Source organism: Hypanus sabinus, chromosome 3 (genome assembly GCF_030144855.1).
Source record: "Hypanus sabinus isolate sHypSab1 chromosome 3, sHypSab1.hap1, whole genome shotgun sequence".
NCBI lineage: Eukaryota > Metazoa > Chordata > Chondrichthyes > Myliobatiformes > Dasyatidae > Hypanus > Hypanus sabinus.
The window spans coordinates 150,182,795-150,199,140 of NC_082708.1; the positions used below are offsets into that span (position 1 = coordinate 150,182,795).

Here is a 16,346-nt window from a genome sequence, read left to right on the forward strand (position 1 = left end):
CTGTCTCCAGAGATAGAGACAGAGAGATTAAGAAAGGAGAGAGAGGCCCAAGTAAATTTGAGGACAGGGTGGAAGCTGGAAGCAAAGTTGATGAAATTGACAAAATCAGCTTGGGTAAAAGTAGCAGCACCAATGCAGTTGTCAATGCAACGGAGAAACCGTTGGGGAGCTTTACCAGTGTAGGATTGGAGCATAGACAGTTCCACGTCTCTGACGTAAAGACAGGCATAGCTGGGTCCATGCCAGTGCCTGTAGCCAATGTAAAGGTAGGCACATACTGTATGCTTTGATACCTTAACCCTATGTTGCATGGGAAACTTTAGATACTGTATGAATATTAGACAGATATAGTGTAATAATACCATGAAAGTGAAGGCTTCTGATGTTAAAACAAACCGTTTGAATGAGATACACTATTTTCATGATCAAATATATTCATATTGATTTATATGATACTTATTGCAATACAAATATCTCTGACATGTACGTAGTCACGTATAGTCCTGTATTTAAGTTGACCATGCATAATGATTGATTATGTAAAGTTACTAAGCGTTACAACATAAAAATATAAGAACATAAGAGAAATAGGAACAGGAGTCAGCCATCTGGCCCATCGAGCCTGCTCAGCCATTCAATCAGATCATGGCTGATCTGGCCATGGACTCATCTCTACCTACCTGCCTTTTCCCCATGACCCCTAATTCCCCCGCTATTCAAAACTCTCTCCAACCTTTTCTTAAATATATTTACTGAGGTAGCCTCCTCTGCTTCATTGGGCGAAGGATTCCACAGATACACCACTCTCTGAGAAAAGTAGTTCCTCCTCATCTCTGTCCTAAATCTACTCCCTTGAATCTTGAGGCTATGTCCTCTAGTTCTAGTCTCACGTATCAGTGGAAACAACCTTCATTCCTCTATCTTATCTTCCCTTACATAATTTTATATGATTTTATAAGGTCTCCTCTCTTTCTTCTAACTTATTGTTTTACATAAGCTTTGTTAACTCCTTATCTACCTAGTAGGTCAAACGTTTACCCACCAACTTACAATTAATCCTCAACTTCATTTCTTTATCTTTCCTCTCCACTATTTTTCAGAGTTAGCAAAAGTGTAATTAATACTTGTATGTGTCTGATTCCAAGCCCATGTTATAGGTCTTTGTGAGAACGTTATTAAATGAACTGTGTTAGTAATACCAAAAGCTTCTGTGTAGAATACTCGTCCACATACTTTATATCTTACACCTTCTCCAGCCTTAATTTCATTAGTTTTTCAAGGTGGAGTAAACATTTCAGTCCAATGTCTGGAGGCTTCACTTAATAACTCTTCTCATAGACACACACCCACACACACACCACAAACGCACACACATACACAAAAACACACACATATGCACATACCACAAACATGCGCGCGTGCACACACACACACACACACCCCCTGACACTCACACCCACACAGGCACTCACTAATGCAGAGCACACTATGTGCTAGCCAAGCTGCAATATTTTCCACACGGTGCCCAATTTTTATTTCCACGGGGTTCTGTGTAAAACAGTTGGTGCTTAGTTATGTGTCTGTTTTCTGCTTTTAGTATAAGGTCAGAGAAAAGGCCATTAAGTCCAGCCAGTCCAGCCCTTTCTATTGTCCAAAAACACTTAACTATCCTCTGGCTGTCACCTCTTTGAATATCTCAGATCCCTTCACTCTCCAGAACTGTACCCAATAAAGCAAATAATGAGAACCCCTCCGTAACCTTTCACAGCAATATGCCTTCACTAAAGTTCACACATTCTGTTCAGATAGACACATAGGTTCTTTTAGACACATAGTGCCGGATGTAATTTTGCCATACAAAATCATGCTTGTACATCAGATAGTGTCAAAGAAGTTAATTGAAAGTATGTCATTATTTGAATTCAGAATCTTTAATACGATTTACTTGGACTAACAGCTGATTTTGAGAGTTTTTACAGTTGTGCTTGATGACATCTTACAAGCAGAAATCTTTGTCATTTGCTACTAAGGGAATTGAATACTGCAAAAACAAGTACCAGCTGCTTGTTTTGGGTCTACCTGACCAGGGTTAGCTTGTGCATCCAACCAGTAAAGGATTCAGCCAGTCTGAGCTAACAGGAGCTCCTCTTTCCACGTTCATATCTAGACTGACAGCATGAGTGAAAGACAGCTGTGAGGCACTTTAGATAAAAGGTCAAGCAACTGCCTTACTTGTGAATGAACTTCCTTTTGCTTATCTACCATCATGGCCCCACTAATATCTTATTGTATAGTCTGTTTCCTCTTCCCCTGCCTCATCTGGGTAGAAAGGAAAAGTATATAAGGTGCAACAAGTTGGTGGAGCAACTCAGTGGGTTGGGTTGCATCTGTGGAGGGAAATGGACAGGCAGCAGTTCAGGTTGAGACCCTTCCCCTGGACTGAAGAACAGAGGGGAGATACTGTGTAAAAGTAGGCAAGGGGAAGGAGTGGGGCAAGAACTGGCAAGCATAGGTGGATCCAGGTGAGGATGGACAGGAAAAAGTGGAAATAGAGATTGGTGGAGACACCAAAGGACTGTAGATGCTGGAACCTGTTGGAAAGGAAGGCGGATCATGAAACCAGATAAAGGGGGTGGGGAGGAGGGGAACCAGTGGGAGGAGTGTGTGGGTGATTGGCAGGTGGAGTGGATGGGTGAGGGGAAAGGAACAGGGTGATTGGGAGCTCAGGTGGGTTACTGGGTCTGTATGGGCCAATCAGGGGAAGAGGAAAAAGGGACAGAGGGAGAGTAGGTAGCCTGAAATTGAAGTACTATAGTTATGTACCTTTTACAATGTCAGGATCCATTAAAGTTCAAAGTAAATTCATTATCGAAGTATATATGCCATATGTTACCTTGAGACTCATTTCCTTGTGGGCATTTGTCATAAATAGACAGAAACACTGTAGGATCAATGAAAAACTGCACATGACAGAGGCGGACAAACAACACATGCAAAAGACTGCAAACTGTGCTAATACAAAAAGAAAAGAAGAGTAGAAAGCTATAAGTATCGAGAACACGAGTTGTAGAGTCCTTAAAAGTGAGGCCATAGGGTGTTAAATCAGCTGAGTGTTGGGGTGAGTGAAGTTTTCCTGTCTGGTTCTGGAGCCTGATGGTTGAAGGATAGTAACATAGCAGCTGCTTCTGGACCTGGTGCTGTCCCACCTCACCTCAATAATCCTTTCTTTCTATTAGAGTCTATCATTTGCCTCCACCAATCACTTTCCATCCTCTATCACTATTTCCACACTGTCCTCCTCCATCTGCCAATCACCTCTTCTCTCTTGGATCTACCTATTGCTTTCAGCTCCTGCTCCAGCAATACACAAATTGCTAAACACAAAGTACACTGCAGATGCTGTGGTATAATATTACAAACAAGCTGGCGGAACTCAGCAGGTCAGGCAGCATCATTGAAACGAGCAGCCCTGACGAAGGCGTTGACTGTTCACTTCAACGGATGCTGCCCGACCTGCTGATTTCTGCCAGCTTGTTCGTAAAATAATACACAAATTGCTGCAGCTGATTTGTGCACACCAAGCTCTCGTGGGCAGTTCTGTGGAAAATTAAAGATGAGCTTTATTTGTCACATGAACATCAAAACATTCAGTGAAATGCATTATTTGCTACAAAGGATTGTGCTGGAGGCAGCTCACAAGTGTTGCTATGATTCCAGTGCCAACATAGCATGCCCACAATTTACTAATCTGTATGCCTTTGAAATATGGGAAGAAACTGGAGCACTTGGAGGAAACCCACACGATCATGGGGAGAACGTACAAACTCTATTGATTAATGAATTAATACTGATGAGAACACAGGAAGAATTTACTTCAAAATATAGCTGTAAAATGTTCTATACCCTCTGTACAAGAGCAGATAGTGCTTAATTTATACATTAGTTTTCCTCAGTCCCTCAATCTAGAGTCTTATGGTCAAGTATCTGGAATGGGATTTGACCCACAACCATCTGATCCTGTCAAGTATTCTAGTCACTAACCACAACATAGTGTTGTGGTACAGAGCAACTTCAGTAGGACTGAGTTCATGTTCAATATTGCTGTCAATACAGCACAACAAATTATACAAAATAACTTAATGGGAAAAAAATGTAAAGATAAAATACTTCTATCATTTACAATAGCCCATTTTCAATATAAATTATCACCAGTTATTTTGGAAGCCTTTTTCATATTCTATTGTTGTCAAATGACAATTGTTCAGCGTAGCACTCAATAGCTTGGAGTCTTACATTCATCCCAATAAACTCCTTGCTCTGACAAACCAAAGACAGCGTGAAAGATGGTGAGGGAAGGGGAATGAAAACTGCCAGCAAATGTGAGGCAGGGTATGAGAGAGGTGAGCAGTTGGAGAGAGAGTTAGTTTTATTCAAGCATAAAATGTGGGTATTGCTGGCTAAGTTACCATTTAAATCCTGTTTCTAATGCCCCTGAGGTGGTTCATACCAATACTATGTTACCTGTAATAAAGATGCACCAGCTTAGAAGAGAATTGCCTTGGATTGAAGGATAAATTATAAGTTAACTAAATGAATCTGGTTAGGATTGAATAGAATATGTATATATAAAGTTGAGTGTGTTGCTGCTCTTATTTTTCCAAGGAAGTAGAGGTTACAGACTTTTGAAGAGCTCTGAGCTACTTGTTGAAAGGTCCAGATGGTATCTGCTGCAGACAAAATGTGCCAAGAATCTGTGGGAAAACTAGATGATCAAGGTGCTAGTCAAATGAGCTGCTTTGACCTGGATGTTATCAGACATCGTGAATGTTGTTGGCTGTCCCTCGGAAGTGAAGAGTTTCGCCTCATGCTGTTTACTTTCCTGGAAGCGAAATGCTAAAATGGTATTTAGTGAATCACATTTTAGCCCCTAGGTCCCTTGTCCAGTTAAATCTTTCACCAGTTCATGTTGATGGCGAGGCTTTCCATGATATAATAATAAGGAATAGCAAAGATATTTATTTTCATTCATCAGCTGAAGCCTTAATGTTGGTGCATTAAGGAATTGCTTCCTGTACTCTTGACTGAATAACATGCAAAATTCAGTGAACATTTAATCTTATGGAAGGAAGATGGATGGCTATGCGGGGGATATTCCTCAGCGAAGCTCCAATAGTATTCCTGTTTTAAGGTGATTTGCTTCCACCGACCATCAATGTGCTACTCTGTTCATGTCTACATATAAATTAAGCACTATCTGCTCTTGTACAGAGGGTGTAGAACATTTTACAGCTATATTTTGCTCTGGTCGGTTGAAACTTTGCACCCAATCCCCCCCCCCCCCCCCGGACTTCGGTTTTACCAGAGTTTGTCGTGCCACATTCGATCAGAATGTAGAGCATAGAATGTGCAGCACAGGGACTAGCCCTTTGGCCCATGATGTCTATGCAAGCCATGATCCCAAATGAAATTAATCCATTCTGCCTGTACAGGTTCCATACCCTCCATTCCCTTTATTTTCATAGGGCTGTCTTGATGTTGATGACAATCACTTCTAACCAAACTCTGGAGCTAAACTGAGAGTACGGAAGGTGTATGAGAAATGAGGAGAGAGATGGAGACAAAGGAACTAAGGGATAGTGACATTGAAAAGATGAAAAGGAAATGAAGAAAGTAATATAGACAGGAAAAAAAATGTGAAGGCATCTTGACAGGTAGAGGGAAGGGGAAGGGAAGTAGGAAAATAAATGAGAAACAGAAGGAGGTGAGGCAGTTGAAAAAAACATAGATGTGAAGACAGAAGTATGAGTGTAATAGAAAAGTATGTTCAGTTGTCATAATTATAATTGTACATGTTTACTGGACCTCAAGAGTTTAACAGTGCATTTCTGCTTTGAGGAATAGAGGCAGGAAATGGTCTGTCCACTTTCACACTGATCCTTAGTCAACAGACAGGTCCTAACCTTTCTAGGAGAGTGGTGAGCAGAAAGCCACTGACTAGCTAGAGACTTTCATTGGTAGAAGCAGAGACATCAGTGTGTTGACGGCATGGAGTACTCTGGTGACCATATCGTTTGGTTGAAATTGGTTGTGTAATTTGATGGTGACTTCAAGCTAATTGTGACACCATTGTGTTAATTTTAGATCTTTTTAAATAAATGGATAGGAAATAAATAAACATTTATTCTGCTGTATGGATATTTAAATTGCTGTGAGCACCAAACAAAATTAATTAGAAATTTTATCTGATTGAAAGCACAATTATTACAGTATAATCCATTTTAACAGAGAAAAACAACAACATAAGGCCAATGTATAGTCTAGCTTTTAATTGCTCCAAACAACTTTTCCCATTGCTCAGCTTTCATGTTTTTTTTCTGTTGAATTAAATTGCAGAGACAGCATGGCATAATTTAATTCTAATCATTAAATGCAATCCTTTAATTATACTTTGAAGTTGATATAAAAATAATGGTATTATATAAACACCTGGGACGTAACTATATAGGTTCTCCAAAATAAAAATGCATGCTTCAAAATATTAATTTGAAATCTTCTTTTAACTTGTCCATTTTCAAAGTCACGTCAAATTAAGCTAGTCAAACTGAGTTACTTGAATTGGCATGATGGTTTTCTGATCAGCCGAGCTAAGTGAAAACAAGCCAGTGATCTTCATGTGAACCATACAGTCTCACCAGCCAGTTTTTTATTGGTTCAAAGGGTTCTGTCTTCTTCCTGCTCTTTTCCAAACGCTTGTCATGGTTCCCAAGAATTTGGTTAAGTTTGTTTTCTTCATTGTCTGATCTGTTGACCCTTTTACATACTTGTTCTCTAACATTCATGCTACAGAAGTGCCAGCAAAGACTATCACCAATAAGGGAGGTCTAATCACTTACCCTTAACATTCAGCCGATACATATTTCATCAATATTTTGTGGTCACTACTGACCATAAAATCATTTGGATCAGCTACACAAATTCTGTGGTTTTAAGAGCAGGTCAGTGACTGGGCATGCTATGGTGAATTACACAGTAGCTGACACTCCAAAGACTTTCTGAAATATCCAAGGCAAAATCCAGGAGTGTGATGGAAAATTCCACCAGCCTGGATGAGTGCAACCTCAACAACTCTCAGGAAGCTTGACATCATCCCGTTACTGATGGACCTTAGTACACACCACACCCCTTCCACCGCCTCCCGCCCCCCACCCAACACCCATATCAAATTTCCTTTCCCAACAGTATCACTGTGCAACAGATTGCTGATAGAATTGTGAAAACAACTTAAACCATCCTTAATTCCACCAAACCTGCAGCTACCTATTTGCTCTCCATTCTCTAATGCCTCTCACTACCATATCACTCTTCCACTTTCCATAGTAGTCTGGGGAAAAAATGCTATGCCTTGTCAGAAATAAGGACAATGAAACAGAAATATTTATTCCTCCTAAATAATCAGAGTATTTAGCAACACGAGTGAATCTGCAGATGCTGGAAATAAATAAAAAACAAAAAACACAAAATGCTGGCAGAAGTCAGCAGGCCAGGCAGCATCTATGGGAGGAGGTAATAACGACGTTTTGGGCCGAAACCCTTCATCAGGAGTGAAGTAACATGGGATGGTCGAGGGGGGAATAAGTGGGGGGAGGGATAAAGTAGAGAGCTGGGAAGTGATAGGCTGGGGCGAAATGGGCTAGGGAGAAGTTGGAGAATTATGAGTTCTGCCAGCATTTTGTGTGTTTTTTGTTTTTTAGAGTATATAGCAATATTGTTTGAGTTACCAATTCATGAAGCATATGCTAGGAACCAATGTCCCACTTAGCTGCAAGGTGGTGGCTCTTACAAATTTGAAAAACATGGCAAGGAGTTGAGAAATCCCTTTGTTTCCCTGTAACCCCTACCGACACTATGACTAATTGGACTTCATTTTATGAAAGGGTTTCTGACTTTCTGACTTTCTGGGCAGATTGTCACTGCAACAGTTTAAAACAAAGACAAAATACGCTGAAAATTCACAGCTGAGCAGCCAGTGTCTGTGAAGAAAGAAGCCACTGGCCTTCTTTGGGAAAATAAAGTAAAGAGTTAGTACAAATGGATGATCAGTCTTTCGTCCAGATAGCGTCAAGCCTGAATGAATATCCTGTGATCTTTAGAGGAGGATTTTGGCTGTTTTATAACAGAGATACCTGTATATTGAAATTAGGCAAGAAGCTAGCAAAATATATGTAAGGGAAATTGTTTAAATAACAACTTACTGTACCCAAGTTATGACTGACTGACCAATCAGGCTGCCTGTTGTTGCAAGGTGATCTGTAATGATAATTAGCATTGCACATATAGTCTAGACAAATAAAACATGGTTTATTTGGACCTCTATACCAAGTGAAACCTGAGCTCACTCTCCCTCAGCACTATTCCACTATTCCACTTCCAAAAGATTTGTATGTGCAGCTTCTTCCAAGGGGGTAGTTAGGTGCTCGGCATTCTGGTGACTTTGGAATTAACTTGGGGTCATTCATGTGTTCATTCTGTAAAAAAGTTCTCTTCAAGCATCTTACACTAGGTTTGCTAACTTGCACAAATTCCCTCTTAGAATGTACCTCAGTGCTAAGATCCTCTCCTGCTCATACCCTTCCATGATTTTTCCACTCCTAACCTGTTTCCATACTCTAATAATCTATGACTTAGTATTTAGGCAAGGTCTTGAACTGGCAAGACATAGCTATGGGCTGACAGCTAGAGAATGGGATTAGTGTAGCAAGGTATTAGATGGCCAGCATAGACATAGAGGGCTGAAGGGCCTGTGTCCATGTTGTATGATTCTATGACTTTTAGCTTTGGAGTTCCTTCCCCAACTTCTCCATTTTCCTATCTTACTTTCCTCTTTCAAGGCACTCTTAGTTTCATTAAACTTGTGTCCTAGTAAATTGGCTTGACACAAGTTTTTGTTGGTTTACAAGCAGTCAAATGCAGCATAAGTCCCTTAGACCTTCTTGTTCCATAGAACACAAGGGAATATTTGCTTGATATACATGTTTGCATTTAAACACGAGCTATGCAAGTAATGGTAGATTTACACCACCCACTTTATCTATTACTAACACTTCCTACTCTAGCCACATTCACAAACAAATCTAAATTATCAGGTTTTGTACTCTAGTAAATTCCGTGGTTTTTGTTTTATCTGTCTTGTTTCAGGTTTTCACATCCCATGGTTCCTACCCACCCCGGTCCTCACACAACTGGAATTCCTCACCCAGCCATTGAGAACCACCAAATCAAGCAGGAGCCCATTCACAATGAGATTGAACTCATGAACACGTAAGTTGATAACTTGGAGATGTTGAAAATCATCGTTCAAACTTCTGAAACTGAAATAAAAATCAAGACACTGAAGGCAAATATGAAATAAGACACAGAAAACAGAAGGGAAGCAACTATCACTTCAGATCATTTTTATTTATTTAGAGATACAGAGCAGAACAGACCCCTCTGGCCCAGTGAGCAGCAACCCACCTATATACTCACACAGGACAATTTACAAGAACCCATTATTCTACTAACAATTTTGCCTTTGGACTGTGGGAGGAAGCCAGAGCACCTGGAGGAAACCCGCATGGTCACGGGTGAATGTACAATATGGTACCAGAAATGAACTCTGAATTCTGGAACATCCCAAACTGTAATAGCCTCATGCTAGCCGCTGTGCTACCAGACCCTTCTTCAGAACTGCAAACTGTTCCTCTTTCTACAGATGTTCCTCTTTCTACAGATGCAAACTGTTCCTCTTTCTAGCCTAACCTGTTAGAATTATACTAGGTCAGGCTAATAAGTGAAAGAGCCCGGAGGGGAGATGGAGTTAAGTTACAGATCAAATATGATTTTACTCCATGACAGAACAGACTTTGGGATGATTTGGCCTTCACCTTGTCATCTGTTGCTCCCTAAGTTAGGAAACTGATCAAGCTGGAGGAAATGCAGAGTGATTTTATCTCTTATTGGATGTTTGCAAGGTGGGAAAGCTTCACATAGGTCAAAAGCAATGTTTCCTCTAAAGTGTGTGCACATGTGCCACACGCACATCTTTCGCTACTAGCACACAAAGGAATTTGAACTGTCCACAAAAGGTTGCTGCCCTCTTCCTGGTACTGTTAAGTATACTTCAGGATTGTACACAATCACATTTCCTTTTCTGGTTTCTGATGCGGAAAGTGTTGACAAAGTGGAGTTTGCAATGACTTGTCTGTAAGTTTGAGAATTTTATTGAAGAATTTATTCAGTGTGCGCATGTTTCTACTGGGCAAAAAGTTTGCATAGAACAGGATTTTTGCACACGCTGGTCATTACAAATTAGAGGAAAGATAGGTTAACAGTATGTATTTTTTTTTCCTGCAGAAAACCTCAGCATGAAACGAGGAAAGAGCAGGAGGCCAAGAAACCTCACATCAAGAAGCCTCTTAATGCCTTCATGTTATACATGAAGGAGATGAGAGCAAATGTGGTCGCAGAGTGTACACTGAAAGAGAGTGCCGCCATCAATCAGATTCTTGGCAGAAGGGTAAACAGACATTCTGCATTAATAGAGTTCCGTCTTTTGTAGCAAGCCATTGGAAATTATTTTAGTCTAGACTTCATCCTGCAGTAGTTCAGGAAGGCGACTCACCACCATCCCTCCTGAAGGGCAGTTTGGGATTGGAAATACATGCTGGTCTTTCCATTGACAACCCCTGTCTCACAAAAAGATTTAAATTCCTACATTGGGTGTAAGTGGTCCGATTTAGGTTTCTTTCCATGGCTAGGGCCATTGTGACACCCTATGTGTTGTTACAGCCTGTTTCTGAGGGAAAAGCCTGTTTCCAGTATTGTAAGGAGATGTGGAGATACTCTTAACAGTATACTGTAGAAATCTGGGTGTTATCTGATCCCCTGGAGTCACTCCACATTCAGACAGGCTTTACTTTGCAGTATAAGTAATATTGGAATATTTCACACCATCTGACACTCCCTTTTCGACCATCAACTACAGTTCTAAATAAGTGGCCATCCCTTGGATACTAGATCAGTTGTTAATATCTCCGGAGTTTCATTAAATAGTGCTTGACCTCCAGCTATCTTCTTCCTCTGAATAACTAATGAACCAAAAATGTCCGTATAAAATAACACGCAAAGGCATTTGTTTTTGTAAGTAAACTATAAATATTCTCCAAGTTTTCATACATGCAATTTTAAAAAGGATGCATCAGTAATTTTTGGAAACTCCAAAGGAAAGGTGGCATCTGTTGCTCAAAGCACATTGGTGCTGCATATATCCCAGAGTGTTGATCGTGGTTGCAATGGCCAGAGAGGGAAACAGCTTGGTTCAGCTTTATCAATGTAAAGATAAACCATATGCAACTGATGCTGGGTCACACAAAGGTCCTACGCAAACCCAGTGGCATCCCTGCACACATAATTCTGGCCTTTCATATCTTGTGAAAGTCGCCAGTGTCGGTTTTTAAGTGATATCTGCCCCTCTACTTACCACTGCCCCTGGCTATACTCCTTTGTTCTGTTATTTGATACATAACAAAAAGAAAAGTGCCACTGACAACCCCCTTCTCAGTTGACAAGTTTGTTCTGCAGGGTGATTCTGAAAGGCACATGAGCAACAGTCTTCTCTATTGTCAAAGATTGAATGGTGGAGGAGGTGAAGCAGGCTGAACTGAGAATGAAACAAAGGAACCATTGTATATGAAAGTTTCCTGAATGTTTAAGTTACCTGCTCAAGCCTCATGATGTCATATGATAGAGCAATCAGTTCTGATTGGGAAAAATGTCAGGAGACATATATCACACAACCTCATATTAATCTTATATTCCGATTATTGATTACTGAACTATAACATCTAGCCCCCAATTCAATAGTTGATTCAATAGTTCTTTTCAAAATGTTCTTTTTCCCTAATTTCAATTTTCTTATAATTAATAAATCTTTTCCCCATCACTTTTCTACACTTCTAGGAGATTAATTTTTAATCCCCTAAGACATCAGGATGATTCTGGATAGGTGGCAATTAAAATGGGACTTCATAAAAATATGTGTTTCTGTCTGAAAGTGGGAAGGTTTGAAAGCTAAAGGACTATTTGGAGATCTGTAGTTGAGAAGGATCCTATATCCTTCAGCAATGGTTTTTTAATACTCCGAATGAATGCAGAACTCTGTACATACAATGTGTGTGTTAGTGACAAGCTCGGCACTTACTGACTATTTTTGCCCTAATTACCCCTGATTTACATTTAAGAGTCAACAACATGGGTCTCGAGTGACACGCAGTCTAGACTGGGTGGAGAGAGATCCTAAGCAAAGGACATTAGTTAGGCAGTTACATTTGTGTGATGGTCTGGTAGCTTCGCAGACACCATTATGAATATCGTCTGTTTTTGCATCCCGTTCTCTCTGATTTAAATGAAGAGAAAAATCAGGAGATCCATTTAATAGTAAAACTGGTTTATTATTGTCACGTGTACCGAGGTGCAGTGAATAATTTGTGTTGTATGACATTCATATAGATCAATTTATTACAACAATAAATTGGGGTAGTAAAAGACTAATGGATTGCGGAATGCATGTTAGTTACAAAGAAAATGGAGCAGAGATAGACAATAAGGTGCAAGGTCATAGCAAGGTAAATTGTGAGGTAAAAAATCCATCTTGTCAAACTAGGGAATGGTTTGATACTCTTATAGCAACAGAATAGAAGCTGTCCTTGATTCAGATGGTATGTGCTTTCAGGCTTTTATATCTTCTGCCTGATGGGAGAGGGGAGAAAAAAAGAACGTTCGAAGTGGGGTGGGGTCTTTGATTATGCTGGTTGCTTTAGTGAGGCAACAAGAAATATTGACAGAGTCCACAGAGTGGAGGCCAGTTCCAGTTCCCGTTTCATGCGGAGCTGTGTCCACAACTCTGCAGTTTCCTGCAGTCACGTTGCCGTGCCAAGCTGTAATGCATCCAGATAGAATGTGTCCTAGGGTGGGCATAAAAATTGGTAAGGATCAACAGGGATGTGCCAAGTTTCTTTAGCCTCCTGAGGGCATTGGTGAGCTTTCTTGGCTATGACATCAAAGAGGTTGGACCAGACCAAGCTACTGGTGATCACTCATAGGGACTTGAAGCTCTCATCCCTCATAACCTCAACCCTTTTGCTGTCAACAGGAGCATGTGACTACCCTTTGCCAATGAGAGTATTCTCTCCTTCTACTAGTATACTTAAAATGCAGTTTTATTATCAGCAATGTCAGAGAATGTAAAAAGCAACTTAAGCTAAACCACCGTAGACACATCTTAACAGAATTGTCCTATTTTCCTCCCCAGTCACGATCTCATCTCTCACCTCTTTTTCTCACCTTGGAATTGGTTGAAACATATTTGTTATTGTTAAAAATACATGTACTGAGATACAGCGCAGTGAAAAGTTTGTTTTGTTTGCTGTTTATACAGATCAAATTATTACACAGAGCATTGAAGTAAAACAAAGTCAAATAGTATCAATGCAGAATGATGTGTAACAGCTACAGACAAAGTGTAGATTGTGAGGTCAAGTGTACATCTTATCGTACTACATAACTATTTCATCACAGCAGGGGTAGAAGCTTACAGGATTTTGTATCTGCTGCCCAATACAAGAGGTGAGAAGGAAGAATGCCTGGGGTGGGTGGGGTCTTTGATTATTTTGTCTACTTTACTGAGGCACTGTGAAGTACAGACAGAGATAATGGAGGGAAAGCTGGTTTCCATGATGTGATGAGGCGTGTCTACAATTCTCTGTAGTTTCTTGCAGGCCCAGGCAGAGCAGTTGTAATACCAAGGTTTTATACATCCAGATAGGATGCTTTCTGCTGTGCATTGATAAAAAAGGAAAGGGTTAATGGGAATATACCAGATTTCTTTAGCCTTCTGAGGAAGTAGAGATGTTGGTGAGCTTTGTTGGCTGTGGTGTTGACTTAGGCTAGATCAGGCTTGGTGTAATAGTCACACCCAGCAACTTGAATCTCTAAACCCTCTCAATCTTAACACCATTGATGCAGAAAGAGCATGCACCCCACCCCCCCCGCCCGCCCCCACACACACACCCCTTCCTGAAGTCAACGACCAGCTCTTTTGTTTTGCACACAGTCAGGAAAGGTTGTCATCACATGATGATAATAAACTGTCTCCTTCCTGGACTCAAACTCATCACGATATGAGACGGGCCCACTACAGTGGTATCTTGTGCAAGCTTGTAGATTGGATTAGAGCACAATCTAGCCATGCAGGGTAGGGGGCTGAGGAGCACCAGTTATTAGAATAATTGCAGCAGAGGTGTTGCTGTCTATCCTTATTGTTTGCAGTTTGTTGGCCAGAACGTCAAGGATCAAGTTGCAGAGGGAGGCATTGACTCCCGGGGTCCGCAGTTTAGTGATGAGTTTTCTTGGAATAATATTTAAAGCAGAAATGTAGTCAATAAACAATAGTCTGATGTATGTGTCTTTAGAGTCCAGATACTCCAGGGATGAACGTAGATGGCGTCCACTGTGGGCCTCTTTCGGTGGTTGGCAAAATGCAGTGGGACTATTATAGGACAGAAATTGGTACAACAGTGAAGAAGAGACCACCATTGTCATAGCCATGGAAAATAAATCTAATACAGCGCACTTATCACACAACACTCAGTGAAAAAATACTTCTATTTATTTGTGAAACTGGAATTGTCAATGGACATACCAGCATTTATTACCAGTACCAAGAAGCATAAGGGACCAAATGAGCTGTTCTTGCCTCTGTTCTGTATGGCCCTAGAAAACCTTCTCATCGAGGCCCAGTTTGTGTTTTCCCAAGCTCCAGTGGTGAAGTGAGAATGAATACCTTTACAGTGGTGGGCCAAGTGTCGTAGCAAGGATCATTTGTTAGCATAACGTTGATGGGATCTACTTCACAACTGACCTTTCTTCATCACAAGGTCATTCATTGATGACTTCACAGCATTGCAGTAAGTGAAGCAATCCTTACCCGTGTACAACTAAACCTGATTAACACCCAGGCATGACTGGCAAATGGCAAATAACATTTGTACCACTAAAGAGCAACTAGAAAAAAACCGTAGGATTTTTTTCTAGTTTTTCAACTAGAAAAAAATCATTTCGACCATAACTGCTGGTACAGTACATAATTAAAATGAGACAACGTTTTTCAGGACCATGGTGTTACATGACAGTACAAAACTAGACTGAACTACGTAAAAAAACAGAAAGCTACACTAGACCATAGACCACAGGACTGCGTAAAGTGCACAGAAACAGTGCAGGCATTACAATAAATAATAAACAGGACAATAGGGCAGTAAGGTGTCAGTCCAGGCTCTGGGTATTGAGGAGTCTGATAGCTTGTGGGAAGAAACTGTTACATAGTCTGGTCATGAGAGCCTGAATGCTTCGGTGCCTTTTCCCAGACAGCAGGAGGGAGAGGAGATTGTATGAGGGGTGCATGGGGTCCTTCATAATGCTGTTTCCTTTGCGGATGCGGTGTGTAGCGTAAATGTCCATGATGGTGGGAAGAGAGACCCCGATGATTTTCTCAGCTGACCTCACTATCTGCTGCAGGTTCTTACGATCTGAGATGGTGCAATTTCCAAACCAGGCAGTGATGCAGCTGCTCAGGATGCTCACAATACAACCCCTGTAGAATGTGATGAGGATGGGAGGTGGGAGCTGAACTTCCCTCAGCCTTCGCAGAAAGTAGAGACGCTGCTGGGCTTTCTTTGCTATGGAGCTGGTGTTGAGGGACCAGGTGAAACTCTCTGCCAAGTGAACACCAGGAAATTTGGTGCTCTTAACAATCTCTACCGAGGAGCCTTCGATGTTCAGCGAGGAGTGGTCGCTCCATGCCCTCCTGAAGTCAACAACCATCTCTTTTGTTCACATTAAGAGACAGGTTGTTGGCTCTGCACCAGTCCGTTAGCTGCTGCACCTCCTCTCTGTAAGCTGACTCGCCATTCTTGCTGATGAGACCCACCACAGTCGTGTTATGATGTGGTTCGAGCTGTGTGTTGCAGCACAGTCGTGGGTCAGTAGAGTGAACAGCAGTGGACTGAGAACACAGCCCTGGTGGTCTCCCGTGCTCAGTGTGATGGTTTTGCAGATGCTGCTCCCGATCCGGACTGACTAAGGTCTCCCAGTCAGGAAGTCTAGGATCCAGTTGCAGAGGGAGGTGTTCAGGCCCTGTAGGCTCAGCTTTCCAATCAGTTTCTGAGGGATGATTGTGTTGAATGCTGAACTGAAGTCTATGAACAGCATCCGAATGTATGTGTCTTTTTTGTCCAGGTGGGTTAGGGCCA

The 16,346-nt window shown here is 41.2% G+C and overlaps 1 protein-coding gene across 3 annotated transcripts in view; it reads left to right on the forward strand.

Annotated features, from left to right (window-relative positions):
• The window catches only part of lef1 (lymphoid enhancer-binding factor 1), a 180,675-nt gene that overhangs the window by 107,050 nt on the left and 57,279 nt on the right, over positions 1-16,346 (forward strand). For all 3 annotated transcript variants that reach the window (XM_059965375.1, XM_059965376.1, XM_059965374.1), the window contains 2 exons: positions 9,196-9,318; positions 10,393-10,555. In XM_059965375.1, the coding sequence (XP_059821358.1) occupies positions 9,196-9,318; positions 10,393-10,555 (286 nt within the window). The remainder of the gene's footprint in view (positions 1-9,195; positions 9,319-10,392; positions 10,556-16,346) is intronic.